The following is an 18,203-nucleotide window of genomic DNA, read 5'->3' on the forward strand; positions in this document are numbered from 1 at the left end:
TAAATTCTGATAGACTACTAGATTAGTACCTGTACAGTACCTATCATAATAATCTGATAGACTACTAGATTAGTACCTGGACAGTACCTATCATAATAATCTGATAGACTACTAGATTAGTACCGTGATATGGGTTAGACTAATACAGTGATATGGGTTAGACTAATACAGTGATGTAGGTTAGACTAATACAGTGATATGGGTTAGACTAATACAGTGATATGGGTTAGACTAATACAGTGATATGGGTTAGACTAATACAGTGATGTAGGTTAGACTAATACAGTGATATGGGTTAGACTAATACAGTGATATGGGTTAGACTAATACAGTGATGTAGGTTAGATTAATACAGTGATGTAGGTTAGACTAATACAGTGATGTAGGTTAGACTAATACAGTAATATGGGTTAGACTAATACAGTGATGTAGGTTAGACTAATACATTGATGTAGGTTAGACTAATACAGTGATATGGGTTAGACTAACACAGTGATATGGGTTAGACAAATACTGTGATGTAGGTTATACTAATACAGTGATATGGGTTAGACTAATACAGTGATATGGGTTAGACTAATACAGTGATATGGGTTAGACTAATACAGTGATGTAGGTTAGACTAATACAGTGATATGGGTTAGACTAATACAGTGATATGGGTTAGACTAATACAGTGATATGGGTTAGACTAATACAGTGATATGGATTAGTCTAACACAGTGATATGGGTTAGACTAATACAGTGATATGGGTTAGACTAATACAGTGATATGGGTTAGACTAATACAGTGATGTAGGTTAGACTAATACAGTGATGTAGGTTAGACTAATACAGTGATGTAGGTTAGACTAATACAGTAATATGGGTTAGACTAATACAGTGATGTAGGTTAGACTAATACATTGATGTAGGTTAGACTAATACAGTGATATGGGTTAGACTAACACAGTGATATGGGTTAGACAAATACTGTGATGTAGGTTATACTAATACAGTGATATGGGTTAGACTAATACAGTGATATGGGTTAGACTAATACAGTGATATGGGTTAGACTAATACAGTGATGTAGGTTAGACTAATACAGTGATATGGGTTAGACTAATACAGTGATATGGGTTAGACTAATACAGTGATATGGGTTAGACTAATACAGTGATATGGATTAGTCTAACACAGTGATATGGGTTAGACTAATACAGTAATATGGGTTAGACTAATACAGTGATATGGATTAGACTAATACAGTGATATGGATTAGACTAACACAGTGATATGGGTTAGACTAATACAGTGATGTAGGTTAGACTAATACAGTGATATGGGTTAGACTAATACAGTGATATGGGTTAGACTAATACAGTGATATGGGTTAGACTAATACAGTGATATGGGTTAGACTAATACAGTGATGTATGTTAGACGAATACAGTGATATGGGTTAGACTAATACAGTGATATGGATTAGACTAACACAGTGATGTAGGTTAGACTAACACATTGGTACCTGGTAAAGAGCAGTAAATGACACTACTCCAGATATCGCCAGCTTCAGAGGAAACCGGAAAACTGACGGTGAAAAGAAAGGAAAAACATTTGCAGGATTTAGACAGTAAGTGTAATAATACATTAGAAACAGATGTAGTTATAGTATATATATATATAGTCACCTTCCTCTGGTGTGTACATGTAGGACTTCACAGCATCAGTTATCCTCTCCACCAGTGTGGGCTTCTCTGTACTGAGGGAAGAGACAGACAGATTACTCACACAAAACATTCATTAAGAGCACCTTCCTGATGTCGAGTTGAACAACCTCAATTAGTCGGGACATGGACTCTACAAGGTGGCGAAAGCGTTCCACAGGGATGCTGGCCCATGTTGACTCCAATGCTTCCCCACAGTTGTGTCACGTTGGCTGGATGTCCTTTGGGTGGTGGACCATTCTTGATGCACAAAGGAAACTGTTGAGCGTGAAAAACCCAGCAGCTTTGCAGATCTTGACACAAACTGGTGCACCTGGCACCTACTACCATACTCCATTCAAAGGCACTTAAATATTTTATATTGGCCAATCATCCTCTGAAAGTTATATATACACAATCCATGTCTCAATTGTCTCAAGGCTTAAAAATCCTTCTTTAATCCGTTTCCTCCCCTTCATCTACACTGATTGAAGTGGATTTAACAAGTGACATCAACAAGGGATCATAGCTTTCACCTGGATTCACCTGGTCAGTCTGTCAGGGAAAGAGCAGGTGTTCTCAATGCAGGGTTTCTCAAACTCTGTCCCCGGGACACCAAGGGGTGAACTTTTTGGGTTTTTTGACCTAGTACTACACAGCTGATTTGAAATAACTAATCATCAAGCTTTGATCATTTGTATCAGCTGTGTAATGTATGGGATAATAACTAAATGTGCACCTCTTTGGGTCCAGAGGACTAAGTTTGAGAAACGCTGTCTTAATGTTTGGTATACTCAGTGTATATGGTTTGGTTGCGTTTACGCAGGCACAGCTGATCTGATTGGACAAAGACCAATTTGTGAAAAAAAGACTCAAATTGGGAAAGACGGAGTCAAAACAGCAGGTCCAGGACACGTGAACAGGTCAGGGTTCGAAAGCCGCAGGCAGAACAGCAGGAACTGGATCAGCAGCACGACCAGGTGGACTAGGGACGGGGACAGCCAGGAGTCATCAGGTCAGGTAATTTGCAATAATAGTGTTTAATATGATTTTTGAATGACAACCTCATCTCTGTACACCACATACAATTATCTGTAAGGTCCAGTGGTGTAAAATACTGTAAAATACTTGTGTAAAATACTTTTTTTTGGGTATCTGTACTTTACTTTACTATTTATATTTGTATCAACTTTTACTTTACTACATTCCTAAAGAACATAATGTACTTTTTACTCTATACATTTTCCCTGACACCCAAAAGTACTCCTTACATTTGGAACGCTTAGCAGGACAGTAAAATTGTCCAATTCACACTCTTATCAAGAGAACATCCCTAGTCATCCCTACTGCCTCAGACCTGACCGATTTACTAAACACAAATGTTTAGTATGTAAATTATGTCTGAGTGTTGGTGTGTGACCCTGGCAATCCGTAAATACAGATAGTTTATAAATTGTTTGCTTAACATAAAGGAATGTGAAAAGATGTATACTGTTACTTTTGATGCTTAAGTATATTCAAAACCAAAAAACTTTTACTTTTGCTTAAGTAGTATTTACCTGGTGAAATTGAATTTTTACTTGAGTCATTTTCTAATAAGGTATCTTTACTTTTACTCAAGTATGACAATTGAGGGCTTTTTCCACCACTGTCGGTTCCTCTGCCGAGCAATGAATTTCAAACACAGATTCAACCTCAGAGGTTTTCCAATGCCTCGCAAAGAAGGGTACCTATTGGTACATGGGTAAAAAAAAAGAAGCAGACTTGAATATCCCTTTGAGCATGGTGAAGTTAATAATTTACACTATGCATGGTGTATCAATACACCCGGTCACTACAAAGATACAGGCGTCTTCCTAACTCAGTTGCCAGAGAGGAAAGAAACTGCTCAGGGATTTCACCATGAGGCCAATTGTGACTTTAAAACAGTTACAGAGTTTAATGGCTGTGATAGGAGAAAACTGAGGATGGATCAACAACATTGTAGTTACTCCACAATACTAACCTAAATGACAGAGTGAAAAGAAGGAAGCCTGTACAGAATAAAAATATTGCAAAACATGCGTTCTGTGCGAAAGAAATTCACTTTTTGTCCTGAATACAAAGTGTTATGTTTGGGGCAAATCCAATAAAACACATTACTCAGTACAACTCTCCATATTTTCAAGCATAGTGGTGGCTGCATCATGTTATGGGTATGATTGTAATCGTTAATGTCTGTGGAGTTTTTCAGGATAAAAAAGAAACAGAATTGAGCTAAGCACAGGCAAAATCCTAGAGGAAAATCTAGTTCAGTCTGCTTTCCACCAGACACTGGGAGATGAATTCACTTTCAGCAGAACAATAACCTAAAACACAAGGCCAAATCTACACTGGAGTTGCTTACCAAGAAGACAGTGAATGTTCCTGAGTGGCCAAGTTAGAGTTTATACTTAAATCTACTTAAAAATGTTTGGCAAAACCTGAAAATGGTTGTCTAGCAATGATTAATGACCAATTTGACATAGCTTGAAGAATTTTGAAAATAATAATTGGTCCAATGTTATACAATCCAGGTGTGTAAAGCTCTTAAAGACTTACCCAGAAAGACTCACAGCTGTAATCGCTCTTAAAGACTTACCCAGAAAGACTCACAGCTGTAATCACTCTTAAAGACTTACCCAGAAAGACTCACAGCTGTAATCACTCTTAAAGACTTACCCAGAAAGACCAACAGCTGTAATCACTCTTAGAGACTTACCCAGAAAGACTCACAGCTGTAATCACTCTTAAAGACTTACCCAGAAAGACTCACAGCTGTAATCACTCTTAGAGACTTAACCCAGAAAGACTCACAGCTGTAATCACTCTTAGAGACTTAACCCAGAAAGACTCACAGCTGTAATTACTCTTAGAGACTTAACCCAGAAAGACTCACAGCTGTAATCACTCTTAGAGACTTAACCCAGAAAGACTCACAGCTGTAATCACTCTTAGAGACTTACCCAGAAAGACCAACAGCTGTAATCACTCTTCGAGACTTACCCAGAAAGACCAACATCTGTAATCACTAACAAAGGTGCTACTACAAAGATTTGACCAGGGGTGTGAATACTTATGAAAATTAGACATTTCTGTATTTCATTTCCAATAGACGTGCCAAAATTTCTAAAAACACGTTAAAAACAGCTCTGTTCTGATTGATCTAAAAAGCATTTTAAAACACAATGACAACAATGTAACATGCTCTGTGTATGGATGACATCATGACCCGTGTCCATACAGAATACTTATTGTTCTCATGTAACTGTGACATTATCTTCCTACTGTATGATTATATCTCCCTGTGTGGTCACTTCCTGGTAAAGCCCAAAGGGTTTCCAGCCAATAGGAAATACTGTAGGATTATATCTCCCTGTTTGGTCACTTCCTGGTAAAACCCAAAGGGTTTCCAGCCAATAGGAAATACTGTACCTCCTGTGAGTCACAGTGATGCAATCATAAAAACTATTCAACAACCTTTCCTCTTTTCCTCTCCTCCTCCCATTCTCTTTTCCTCCTCTCCTCCTGTTCTCTTTTCCTCCTCTCCTCCTCCCGTTCTCTTTTCCTCCTCTCCTCCTCCCGTTCTCTTTTCCTCCTCTCCTCTTGTTCTCTTTTCCTCCTCTCCTCCTCCCGTTCTCTTTTCCTCCTCTCCTCCTCCCGTTCTCTTTTCCTCTCCCCCTCCTGTTCTCTTTTCCTCTCGTCCTCCTGTTCCCTTTCCTCTCGTCCTCCTGTTCCCTTTCCTCCTCTCCTCCTCCCGTTCTCTTTTCCTCCTCTCCTCCTCCCGTTCTCTTTTCCTCTCCTCCTCCTCTCTTCTTTCCTCCTCTCCTCCTCCTGTTCTCTTTTCCTCCTCTCCTCCTCCTGTTCTCTTTTCCTCCTCTCCTCCTCCTGTTCTCTTTTCCTCCTCTCCTCCTCCTGTTCTCTTTTCCTCTCCTCCTCCCGTTCTCTTTTCCTCCTCTTCTCCTCCCGTTCTCTTTTCCCCCTCTCCTCCTCATGTTCTCTTTTCCTCCTCTCCTCCTCCCGTTCCCTTTTCCTCCTCTCCTCCTCCTGTTCCCTTTTCCTCCTCTCCTCCTCCCGTTCTCTTTTTCTCTCCCCCTCCTGTTCTCTTTTCCTCTCCTCCTCCTGTTCCCTTTCCTCCTCTCCTCCTCCCGTTCTCTTTTCCTCCTCTCCTCCTCCCGTTCTCTTTTCCTCTCCTCCTCCTCTCTTCTTTTCCTCCTCTCCTCCTCCCATTCTCTTTTCCTCCTCTCCTCCTCCTGTTCTCTTTTCCTCTCCTCCTCCCGTTCTCTTTTCCTCTCCTCCTCCCGTTCTCTTTTCCTCTCCTCCTCCCGTTCTCTTTTCCTCCTCTCCTCCTCCTGTTCTCTTTTCCTCCTCTCCTCCTCCTGTTCTCTTTCCCCCCTCTCCTCCTCCCGTTCTCTTTTCCTCTCATCCTCCTGTTCTCTTTTCCTCCTCTCCTCCTCCCATCTATTTTCCTTCTCTTCCCATTCCCTTTTCCTCCTCTCCTCCTCCCGTTCTCTTTTCCTCTCATCCTCCTGTTCTCTTTTCCTCCTCTCCTTCTCCCATTCTATTTTCCTTCTCTTCCCGTTCTCTTTTCCTCCTCTCCTCCTCCTGTTCCCTTTTCCCCCTCTCCTCCTCCCGTTCTCTTTTCCTCCTCTCCTCCTCCTGTTCCCTTTTCCTCCTCTCCTCCTCCCGTTCTCTTTTCCTCTCATCCTCCTGTTCTCTTTTCCTCCTCTCCTCCCATTCTCTTTTCCTCCTCTCCTCCCATTCTCTTTTCCTCCTCTCCTCCTCTCGTCCTCTCCTCCTCCCGTTCTCTATTCCTCTCCTACCTCCCGTTCTCTTTTCCTCTCTTATGTGCATGGTGTCTGGCCAGATTGGGTTACTGTAATGTATATTCATGTTATGTGCATGAGCTCCATTGGAAAAAGGACTATCTGATATAAAAAAGCATATCAGCTCGAATAAGGTTCCTCTTTCTAAACTGGGTTGGCGGGTGAAACCTCTGCTTGTTCCAACAAGTAATTTGCATGCTATTTATAAAAGGCGTTTTTCCTGCCAGTTACTGCACGCATCCTTAACCCTGTCTGTTGGCAGCGGTGGCTAGCTTCCTGGCCAGGAACACTCTGGAGATGTCATAGCTCATTGCATATCAGAAGGATGTTTGACACAGGGGTGGATTTGCCCCAAACATGTCCATGTGGGAACAAAGCAGTGGTTCTGACCTGGTTTTGGAAGGCTTCTTCCTCTTTAGTATATTCTTGACGTAGTCATTGTAGTAGCTGCTGCTCAGGTCCTGTAGTGATAAAACACAAGACGTGAGGAAAATGGGACAGTTTGAAATATATCTGTATTCACACAGCTACTGTAAACCTTATCAGGGTTGGAGTCAAAATAAACATTTAAATTCCAATTTTCCTATCAGCTGTCACAACCGCAAGGCCAGTATGAATCTGTTTGGCCTGTCAGCTGTCATGACCGCAAGGCCAGTCTGAATCAGTTTGACCTATCAGCTGTCAGACCGCAAGGCCAGTCTGAATGTGTTTGGCCTGTCAGCTGTCACGACCGCAAGGCCAGTCTGAATGTGTTTGGCCTATAAGCTGTCATGACCGCAAGGCCAGTATGAATCTGTTTGACCTATCAGCTGTCATGACCGCAAGGCCAGTATGAATCTGTTTGGCCTATCAGCTGTCACGACCGCAAGGCCAGTCTGAATCAGTTTGACCTATCAGCTGTCACGACCGCAAGGCCAGTCTGAATCAGTTTGACCTATCAGCTGTCATGACCGCAAGGCCAGTCTGAATCAGTTTGACCTATCAGCTGTCAGACCGCAAGGCCAGTCTGAATGTGTTTGGCCTATCAGCTGTCACGACCGCAAGGCCAGTCTGACCTCTGGTCTACCCGTGTGGATACATAACCTCTGGTTTACCTGTGTGGATACATAACCTCTGGTCTACCTGTCTGGATACATAACCTCTGGTGTACCTGTGTGGATACATAACCTCTGGTCTACCTGTGTGGATACATAACTTCTGGTCTACCTGTGTGGATACATAACCTCTGGTCTACCTGTGTGGATACATAACCTCTGGTCTACCTGTGTGGGTACATAACCTCTGGTCTACCTGTGTGGATACATAAACTCTGGTCTACCTGTGTGGATACATAAACTCTGGTCTACCTGTGTGGATACATAAACTCTGGTCTACCTGTGTGGATACATAAACTCTGGTCTACCTGTGTGGATACATAACCTCTGGTCTACCTGTGTGGATACATAACCTCTGGTCTACCTGTGTGGATACATAAACTCTGGTCTACCTGTGTGGATACATAACCTCTGGTCTACCTGTGTGGATACATAACCTCTGGTCTACCTGTGTGGATACATAAACTCTGGTCTACCTGTCTGGATACATAACCTCTGGTCTACCTGTGTGGATACATAACCTCTGGTCTACCTGTGTGGATACATAACCTCTGGTCTACCAGTGTGGATACATAACCTCTGGTCTACCAGTGTGGATACATAACCTCTGGTCTACAAGTGTGGATACATAACCTCTGGTCTACCTGTGTGGATACATAACCTCTGGTCTACCTGTGTGGATACATAATGGTCTACCTGTGTGGATACATAACCTCTGGTCTACCTGTGTGGATACATAACCTCTGGTCTACCTGTGTGGATACATAACCTCTGGTCTACCTGTGTGGATACATAATGATCTACCTGTGTGGATACATAACCTCTGGCCTACCTGTGTGGATACATAATGGTCTACCTGTGTGGATACATAACCTCTGGCCTACCTGTGTGGATACATAATGGTCTACCTGTGTGGATACATAACCTCTGGTCTACCTGTGTGGATACATAACCTCTGGTCTACCTGTGTGGATACATAATGGTCTACCTGTGTGGATACATAATGGTCTACCTGTGTGGATACATAACCTCTGGTCTACCTGTGTGGATACATAACCTCTGGTCTACCAGTGTGGATACATAACCTCTGGTCTACCTGTGTGGATACATAACCTCTGGTCTACCAGTGTGGATACATAACATCTGGTCTACCTGTGTGGATACATAACCTCTGGTCTACCTGTGTGGATACATAACCTCTGGTCTACCTGTGTGGATACATAATGGTCTACTTGTGTGGATACATAACCTCTGGTCTACCTGTATGGATACATAACCTCTGGTCAACCTGTGTGGATACATAACCTCTGGTCTACCTGTGTGGATACATAATGGTCTACCTGTGTGGATACATAACCTCTGGTCTACCTGTATGGATACATAACCTCTGGTCTACCTGTGTGGATACATAATGGTCTACTTGTGTGGATACATAACCTCTGGTCTACCTGTATGGATACATAACCTCTGGTCAACCTGTGTGGATACATAACCTCTGGTCTACCTGTGTGGATACATAATGGTCTACCTGTGTGGATACATAACTTCTGGTCTACCTGTGTGGATACATAACCTCTGGTCTACCCGTGTGGATACATAACCTCTGGTCTACCTGTGTGGATACATAACCTCTGGTCTACCTGTCTGGATACATAACCTCTGGTGTACCTGTGTGGATACATAACCTCTGGTCTACCTGTGTGGATACATAACTTCTGGTCTACCTGTGTGGATACATAACCTCTGGTCTACCTGTGTGGATACATAACCTCTGGTCTACCTGTGTGGATACATAACCTCTGGTCTACCTGTGTGGATACATAACCTCTGGTCTACCTGTGTGGATACATAACCTCTGGTCTACCTGTGTGGATACATAATGGTCTACCTGTGTGGATACATAACCTCTGGCCTACCTGTGTGGATACATAACCTATGGTCTACCTGTGTGGATACATAACCTATGGTCTACCTGTGTGGGTACATAATGGTCTACCTGTGTGGATACATAACCTCTGGTCTACCTGTGTGGATACATGACCTCTGGTCTACCTGTGTGGATACATAACCTCTGGTCTACCTGTGTGGATACATAACCTATGGTCTACCTGTGTGGATACATGACCTCTGGTCTACCTGTGTGGATACATAACCTCTGGTCTACCTGTATGGATACATAATGGTCTACCTGTGTGGATACATAATGGTCTACCTGTGTGGATACATAACCTCTGGTCTACCTGTGTGGATACATAACCTCTGGTCTATCTGTGTGGATACATAATGGTCTACCTGTGTGGATACATAATGGTCTACCTGTGTGGATACATAACCTCTGGTCTACCTGTGTGGATACATAACCTATGGTCTACCTGTCTGGATACATAATGGTCTACCTGTGTTCATAAATGACCTCTGGTCTACCTGTGTGGATACATAACCTCTGGTCTACCTGTGTGGATACATAACCTCTGGTCTACCTGTGTGGATACATAACCTATGGTCTACCTGTGTGGATACATAACCTCTGGTCTACCTGTGTGGATACATAACCTCTGGTCTACCTGTGTGGATACATAACCTCTGGTCTACCTGTATGGATACATAACCTCTGGTCTACCTGTATGGATACATAACCTCTGGTCTACCTGTATGGATACATAACCTCTGGTCTACCTGTGTGGATACATAACCTCTGGTCTACCTGTGTGGATACATAACCTCTGGTCTACCTGTATGGATACATAACCTCTGGTCTACCTGTGTGGATACATAACCTCTGGTCTACAAGTGTGGATACATAACCTCTGGTCTACCAGTGTGGATACATAACCTCTGGTCTACCTGTGTGGATACATAACCTCTGGTCTACCTGTGTGGATACATAACCTCTGGTCTACCTGTATGGATACATAACCTCTGGTCTACCTGTGTGGATACATAACCTCTGGTCTACCTGTGTGGATACATAACCTCTGGTCTACCCGTGTGGATACATAACCTCTGGTCTACCAGTGTGGATACATAACCTCTGGTCTACCTGTGTGGATACAGGGGTTCTGGTTTGACGTCACTTCCTCTTGAATTTGCAGACGTGTTGCTGTGCGTTTTGTTGTTGTGCGTTTTGTTGCCAACTTTACTTTGCTAGCTGACAACTTTACGTTTTTTTCTTTTTACTTTTTAATTACCGTTTATATTTTTTGTTTTTCCATCACAACTTTTTTTCCTCATTCAACTTTTTCACTCCGGACGCTTTATCTGGACATGGTTCGTCAGCACCTTCAACAGCCGAAGCTAAGTAGTAACATTAACATGATGTCTTCTAATTGCAGTCGCTGTACTCATAATATACAGGAGAACGATCGCCTTACGGCGAGGATAGCTGTGCTGCAAGCCCAGCTTCAGACGCAATCGTTAGGCAAGGGTAATTTCAGTGTAGGAAAGGATGAAACAGCGTCTGTGCCACCAGTAAGTACAGATAGTAACGTTAGTATAAATCCCCCCGCACAGTCCCCACAGCCAGACAATTGTCTCATGGCTTCTGGAGGGAAATGCTGTAGGAATGCTCAACCGGTGTCGCTCATTCAGCCGACAGAAACTTTCAACCGGTTCTCCCCATTAAGTAGCGAGTCGGAGTCTGAGGCCGAGTTTTCTCTTGTCTCTACTCCTCCCGTTACTGGGTCTGAGACGCCGAAGGCTCCCACCATTAGCTCTGACAAATTGAAAACCCTAGTCATTGGCGACTCCATTACCCGCAGTATTAGACTTAAAACGAATCACCCAGCGATCATACACTGTTTACCAGGGGGCAGGGCTACCGACGTTAAGGCTAATCTGAAGATGGTGCTGGCTAAAGCTAAAACTAGCGAGTGTAGAGAGTATAGAGATATTGTTATCCACGTCGGCACCAACGATGTTAGGATGAAATAGTCAGAGGTCACCAAGTGCAACATATCTTCAGCGTGTAAATCAGCTAGAAAGATGTGTCGGCATCGAGTAATTGTCTCTGGCCCCCTCCCAGTTAGGGGGAGTGACGAGCTCTACAGCAGAGTTTCACAACTCAATCGCTGGTTGAAAACTGTTTTCTGCCCCTCCCAAAAGATAGAATTTGTAGATAATTGGCCCTCTTTCTGGGACTCACCCACAAACAGGACCAAGCCTGGCCTGCTGAGGAGTGACGGACTCCATTCTAGCTGGAAGGGTGCTCTCATCTTATCTACCAACATAGACAGGGCTCTAACTCCTCTAGCTCCACAATGAAATAGGGTGCAGGCCAGGCAGCAGGCTGTTAGCCAACCTGCCAGCTTAGTGGAGTCTGCCACTAGCATAGTCAGTGTAGTCAGCTCAGCCATCCCCATTGAGACTGTGTCTGTGCCTCGACCTAGGTTGGGCAAAACTAAACATGGCGGTGTTCGCCTTAGCAATCTCATTAGGATAAAGACCTCCATTCCTGCCATTATTGAAAGAGATCGTGATACCTCACATCTCAAAATAGGGTTACTTAATGTTAGATCCCTCACTTCAAAGGCAGTTATAGTCAATGAACTAATCACTGATCACAATCTTGATGTGATTGGCCTGACTGAAACATGGCTTAAGCCTGATTAATTTACTGTGTTAAATGAGGCCTCACCTCCTGGTTACACTAGTGACCATATCCCCCGTGCATCCCGCAAAGGCGGAGGTGTTGCTAACATTTACGATAGCAAATTTCAATTTACAAAAAAGAAAATGACGTTTTCGTCTTTTGAGCTTCTAGTCATGAAATCTATGCAGCCTACTCAATCACTTTTTATAGCTACTGTTTACAGGCCTCCTGGGCCATATACAGCGTTCCTCTCTGAGTTCCCTGAATTCCTATCGGACCTTGTAGTCATAGCAGATAATATTCTAATTTTTGGTGATTTTAATATTCATATGGAAAAGTCCACAGACCCACTCCAAAAGGCTTTCGGAGCCATCATCGACTCAGTGGGTTTTGTCCAACATGTCTCTGGACCTACTCACTGCCACAGTCATACTCTGGACCTAGTTTTGTCCCACGGAATAAATGTTGTAGATCTTAATGTTTTTCCTCATAATCCTGGACTATCGGACCACCATTTTATTACGTTTGAAATCGCAACAAATAATCTGCTCAGACTCCAACCAAGGAGCATCAAAAGTCGTGCTATAAATTCTCAGACAACACAAAAATTCCTTGATGCCCTTCCAGACTCCTTCTGCCTACCCAAGGACGTCAGAGGACAAAAATCAGTTAACCACCTCACTGAGGAACTCAATTTAACCTTGCGCAATACCCTAGATGCAGTTGCACCCCTAAAAACGAAAAACATTTGTCATAAGAAACTAGCTCCCTGGTATACAGAAAATACCCGAGCTCTGAAGCAAGCTTCCAGAAAATTGGAACGGAAATGGCGCCACACCAAACTGGAAGTCTTCCGACTAGCTTGGAAAGACAGTACCGTGCAGTATCGAAGAGCCCTCACTGCTGCTCGATCATCCTACTTTTCCAACTTAATTGAGGAAAATAAGAACAATCCAAAATTTATTTTTGATACTGTTGCAAAGCTAACTAAAAAGCAGCATTCCCCAAGAGAGGATGGCTTTCACTTCAGCAGTAATAAATTCATGAACTTCTTTGAGGAAAAGATCATGATCATTAGAAAGCAAATTACGGACTCCTCTTTAAATCTGCGTATTCCTCCAGGGCTTAGCTGTCCTGGATCTGCACAGCTCTGCCAGGGCCTGGGATCGGGAGAGATACTTAAGTGTTTTAGTACTATATCTCTTGACACAATGATGAAAATAATCATGGCCTCTAAACCTTCAAGCTGCATACTGGATCCTATTCCTACTAAACTACTGAAAGAGCTGCTTCCTGTGCTTGGCCCTCCTATGTTGAACATAATAAACGTCTCTCTATCCACCGGATGTGTACCAAACTCACTAAAAGTGGCAGTAATAAAGCCTCTCTTGAAAAAGCCAAACCTTGACCCGGAAAATATAAAAAACTATCGGCCTATTTCGAATCTTCCATTCCTCTCAAAAATTTTAGAATAAGCTGTTGCGCAGCAACTCACTGCCTTTCTGAAGACAAACAATGTATATGAAACGCTTCAGTCTGGTTTTAGACCCCATCATAGCACTGAGACTGCACTTGTGAAGGTGGTAAATGACCTTTTAATGGCGTCAGACCGAGGCTCTGCATCTGTCCTCGTGCTACTAGACCTTAGTGCTGCCTTTGACACCATCGATCACCACATTCTTTTGGAGAGACTGGAAACCCAAATTGGTCTACACGGACAAGTTCTGGCCTGGTTTAGATCTTATCTGTCGGAAAGATATCAGTTTGTCTCTGTGAATGGTTTGTCCTCTGACAAATCAACTGTACATTTCGGTGTTCCTCAAGGTTCCGTTTTAGGACCACTATTGTTTTCACTATATATTTTACCTCTTGGGGATGTTATTCGAAACATAATGTTAACTTTCACTGCTATGCGGATGACACACAGCTGTACATTTCAATGAAACATGGTGAAGCCCCAAAATTGCCCTCACTAGAAGCCTGTGTTTCAGACATAAGGAAGTGGATGGCTGAAAACTTTCTACTTTTAAACTCGGACAAAACAGAGATGCTTGTTCTTGGTCCCAAGAAACAAAGAGATCTTCTGTTAAATCTGACAATTAATCTTGATGGTTGTAAAGTCGTCTCAAATAAAACTGTGAAGGACCTCGGCGTTACTCTTGACCCTGATCTCTCTTTTGACGAACATATCAAGACTGTTTCAAGGACAGCTTTTTTCCATCTACGTAACATTGCAAAAATCAGAAATGTTCTGTCCAAAAATGATGCAGAAAAATTAATCCATGCATTTGTTACTTCTAGGCTAGACTACTGCAATGCTCTACTTTCCGGCTACCAGGATAAAGCACTAAATAAACTTCAGTTAGTGCTAAATACGGCTGCTAGAATCCTGACTAGAACCAAGAAATTTGATCATATTACTCCAGTGCTAGCTTCCCTACACTGGCTTCCTGTTAAGGCAAGGGCTGATTTCAAGGTTTTACTGTTAACCTATAAAGCGTTACATGGGCTTGCTCCTACCTATCTTTCCGAGTTGGTCCTGCCGTACATACCTACACGTACGCTACGGTCACAAGACGCAGGCCTCCTAATTGTCCCTAGAATTTCTAAGCAAACAGCTGGAGGCAGGGCTTTCTCCTATAGATCTCAATTTTTATGGAATGGTCTGCCTACCCATGTGAGAGACGCAGACTCGGTCTCAACCTTTAAGTCTTTACTGAAGACTTATCTCTTCAGTAGGTCATATGATTGAGTGTAGTCTGGCCCAGGAGTGTGAAGGTGAACGGAAAGGCTCTGGAGCAACGAACCGCCCTTGCTGTCTCTGCCTGGCCGGTTCCCCTCCACTGGGATTCTCTACCTCTAACCCTATTACAGGGGCTGAGTCACTGGCTTACTGGTGCTCTTTCATGCCGTCCCTAGGAGGGGTGCGTCACTTGAGTGGGTTGAGTTACTGACGTGATCTTCCTGTCTGGGTTGGCGCCCCCCCTTGGTTTGTGCTGTGGTGGAGATCTTTGTGGGCTATACTCGGCCTTGTCTCAGGATTGTAAGTTGGTGGCTGAAGATATCCCTCTAGTGGTGTGGGGGCTGTGCTTTGGCAAAGTGGGTGGGGTTATATCCTTCCTGTTTGGCCCTGTCCGGGGGTATCATCGGATGGGGCCACAGTGTCTCCTGACCCCTCCTGTCTCAGCCTCCAGTATTTATGCTGCAGTAGTTTGTGTCGGGGGGCTAGGGCCAGTTGGTTATATCTGGAGTACTTCTCCTGTCTTATCCAGTGTCCTGTGTGAATTTAAGTATGCTCTCTCTAATTCTCTCCTCTCTTTCTTTCTCTCTCTCGGAGGACCTGAGCCCTAGGACCATACGTCAGGACTACTGGGCATGATGACTCCTTGCTGTCCCCAGTCCACCTGGCCTTGCTGCTGTTCCAGTTTCAACTGTTCTGCCTGCAGTTATGGAACCCCTACCTGTCCCAGACCTGTTGTTTTCAACTCTTAATGATCGGCTATGAAAAGCCAACTGACATTTATTCCTGATTATTATTTGACCATGCTTGTCATTTATGAACATTTTGAACATCTTGGCTCTCTCTAATTCTCTCCTTCTCTCTTTCTTTCTTTCTTTCTCTCTCTCGGAGGAACTGAGCCCTAGGACCATACGTCAGGACTACCGGGCATGATGACTCCTTGCTGTCCCCAGTCCACCTGGCCTTGCTGCTGTCCCAGTTTCAACTGTTCTGCCTGCGGTTATGGAACCCCTACCTGTCCCAGACCTGCTGTTTTCAACTCTTAATTTTCGGCTATGAAAAGCCAACTGACATTTATTCCTGATTATTATTTGACCATGCTTGTCATTTATGAACATTTTGAACATCTTGGCCATGTTCTGTTATAATCTCCACCCGGCACAGCCAGAAGAGGACTGGCCACCCCTCATAGCCTGGTTCCTCTCTAGGTTTCTTCCTAGGTTTTGGCCTTTCTAGGGAGTTTTTCCTAGCCACCGTGCTTCTACACCTGCATTGCTTGCTGTTTGGGGTTTTAGGCTGGGTTTCTGTACAGCACTTCGAGATATTAGCTGATGTACGAAGGGCTATATAAAATAAACTTGATTGATTGATACATAACCTCTGTTCTACCTGTGTGGATACATAACCTCTGATCTACCTGTGTGGATACATAACCTCTGGTTTATCTGTGTGGGTACATAACCTCTGGTCTACCTGTGTGGATACATAACCTCTGGTCTACCTGTGTGGATACATAACCTCTGGTCTACCTGTGTGGGTACATAACCTCTGGTCTATCTGTGTGGATACATTACCTCTGGTCTACCTGTGTGGATACATAACCTCTGGTCTACCTGTGTGGATACATAACCTCTGGTCTACCTGTGTGGGTACATAACCTCTGGTCTACCTGTGTGGATACATAACCTCTGGTCTACCTGTGTGGATACATAACCTCTGGTCTACCTGTGTGGATACATAACCTCTGGTCTACCTGTGTGGATACATAACCTCTGGTCTACCTGTGTGGATACATAACCTCTGGTCTACCTGTGTGGATACATAACCTCTGGTCTATCTGTGTGGGTACATAACCTCTGGTCTACCTGTGTGGATACATAACCTCTGGTCTATCTGTGTGGGTACATAACCTCTGATCTACCTGTGTGGATACATCCTCCCCTCTCTGCCTGATTGTATTAACACAGTGAGCTGCTTGATTCAGCAGCAAACCGCTCTGCTTTATGTCTTCCACAGTAGCAACCCATGCGTCAGAGAGATGTGCTGCTAACTAAGCATAGTTTCTCCTCCTCAAGACTGCCTAGGATGAAGGGATACGAAGGTGGTATGGAGGAATCAGACCACTTGGGCAACATGTTGAGTGAACAGGGCAGAATCCCAGTAACTACTCACATTGATGAACCCCCCCCCCCCCCCCCACACACACACTCACACCGGACTGTTCTCAGCCCACTCACACCGGACTGGTCTCAGCCCAGGACTGTTCTCAGCCCACTCACATGGGACTGTTCTCAGCCCACTCACCTCGCCAGTGGTGGTTTTCTCTGTCCCCTTCAGGCCCTTGAACAGCAGCAGAGGATACTGGAAACTGAGGAAGGCCAGGCAACAGATCTGGGGCAGGCTGGCCAACAGGGAGTAGTACTTATAGATCTGTAATACAGACAGAAATATGACATATAGATCTGCATTACAGACAGAAATATAACATATAGATCTGCATTACAGACAGAAATATGACTTATAGATCTCCAATACAGACAGAAATATGACATATAGATCTCCAATACAGACAGAAATATGACATATAGATCTGCATTACAGACAGAAATATGACTTATAGATCTGCATTACAGACAGAAATATGACTTATAGATCTGCAATACAGACAGAAGTATGACTTATAGATCTGCAACACAGACAGAAATATGACTTATAGATCTCCAATACAGACAGAAGTATGACATATAGATCTCCAATACAGACAGAAATATGACTTATAGATCTGCATTACAGACAGAAATATGACTTATAGATCTGCAATACAGACAGAAGTATGACTTATAGATCTGCAACACAGACAGAAATATGACTTATAGATCTCCAATACAGACAGAAGTATGACATATAGATCTCCAATACAGACAGAAATATGACATATAGATCTGCATTACAGACAGAAATATGACTTATAGATCTGCATTACAGACAGAAATATGACTTATAGATCTGCAATACAGACAGAAGTATGACTTATAGATCTGCAACACAGACAGAAGTATGACATAGATCTGCAACACAGACAGAAATATGACTTATAGATCTGCAACACAGACAGAAATATGACTTGATGATGGTAATCGAACTTATCAAGAGACACTTTCAAGAGAACTGTAAAAGAAGAACACCTAAAACGGTGGGTTTTACTATGAGATAGAAATATGACTTATAGATGTGCAATGAAAACAGAT

The 18,203-nt window shown here is 43.3% G+C and overlaps 1 protein-coding gene across 1 annotated transcript in view; it reads right to left on the minus strand.

Moving 5' to 3' along the window:
• Window positions 1-1,501: 1,501 nt before the first annotated feature.
• LOC120040968 (receptor for retinol uptake stra6-like) overlaps window positions 1,502-18,203 on the minus strand; it is a gene marked incomplete at its 3' end in the record, with an annotated part of 47,196 nt that continues 30,494 nt past the window's right edge. The window contains exons 6-10 of the mRNA XM_038985938.1: window positions 17,260-17,385; window positions 6,924-6,994; window positions 2,335-2,340; window positions 1,675-1,745; window positions 1,502-1,573 (exon numbers count right to left, since the gene is read on the minus strand). Of these exons, the coding sequence (XP_038841866.1) occupies window positions 1,502-1,573; window positions 1,675-1,745; window positions 2,335-2,340; window positions 6,924-6,994; window positions 17,260-17,385 (346 nt within the window). The remainder of the gene's footprint in view (window positions 1,574-1,674; window positions 1,746-2,334; window positions 2,341-6,923; window positions 6,995-17,259; window positions 17,386-18,203) is intronic.

This window comes from Salvelinus namaycush, unplaced genomic scaffold (assembly GCF_016432855.1).
Source record: "Salvelinus namaycush isolate Seneca unplaced genomic scaffold, SaNama_1.0 Scaffold397, whole genome shotgun sequence".
NCBI classification, from domain to species: domain Eukaryota; kingdom Metazoa; phylum Chordata; class Actinopteri; order Salmoniformes; family Salmonidae; genus Salvelinus; species Salvelinus namaycush.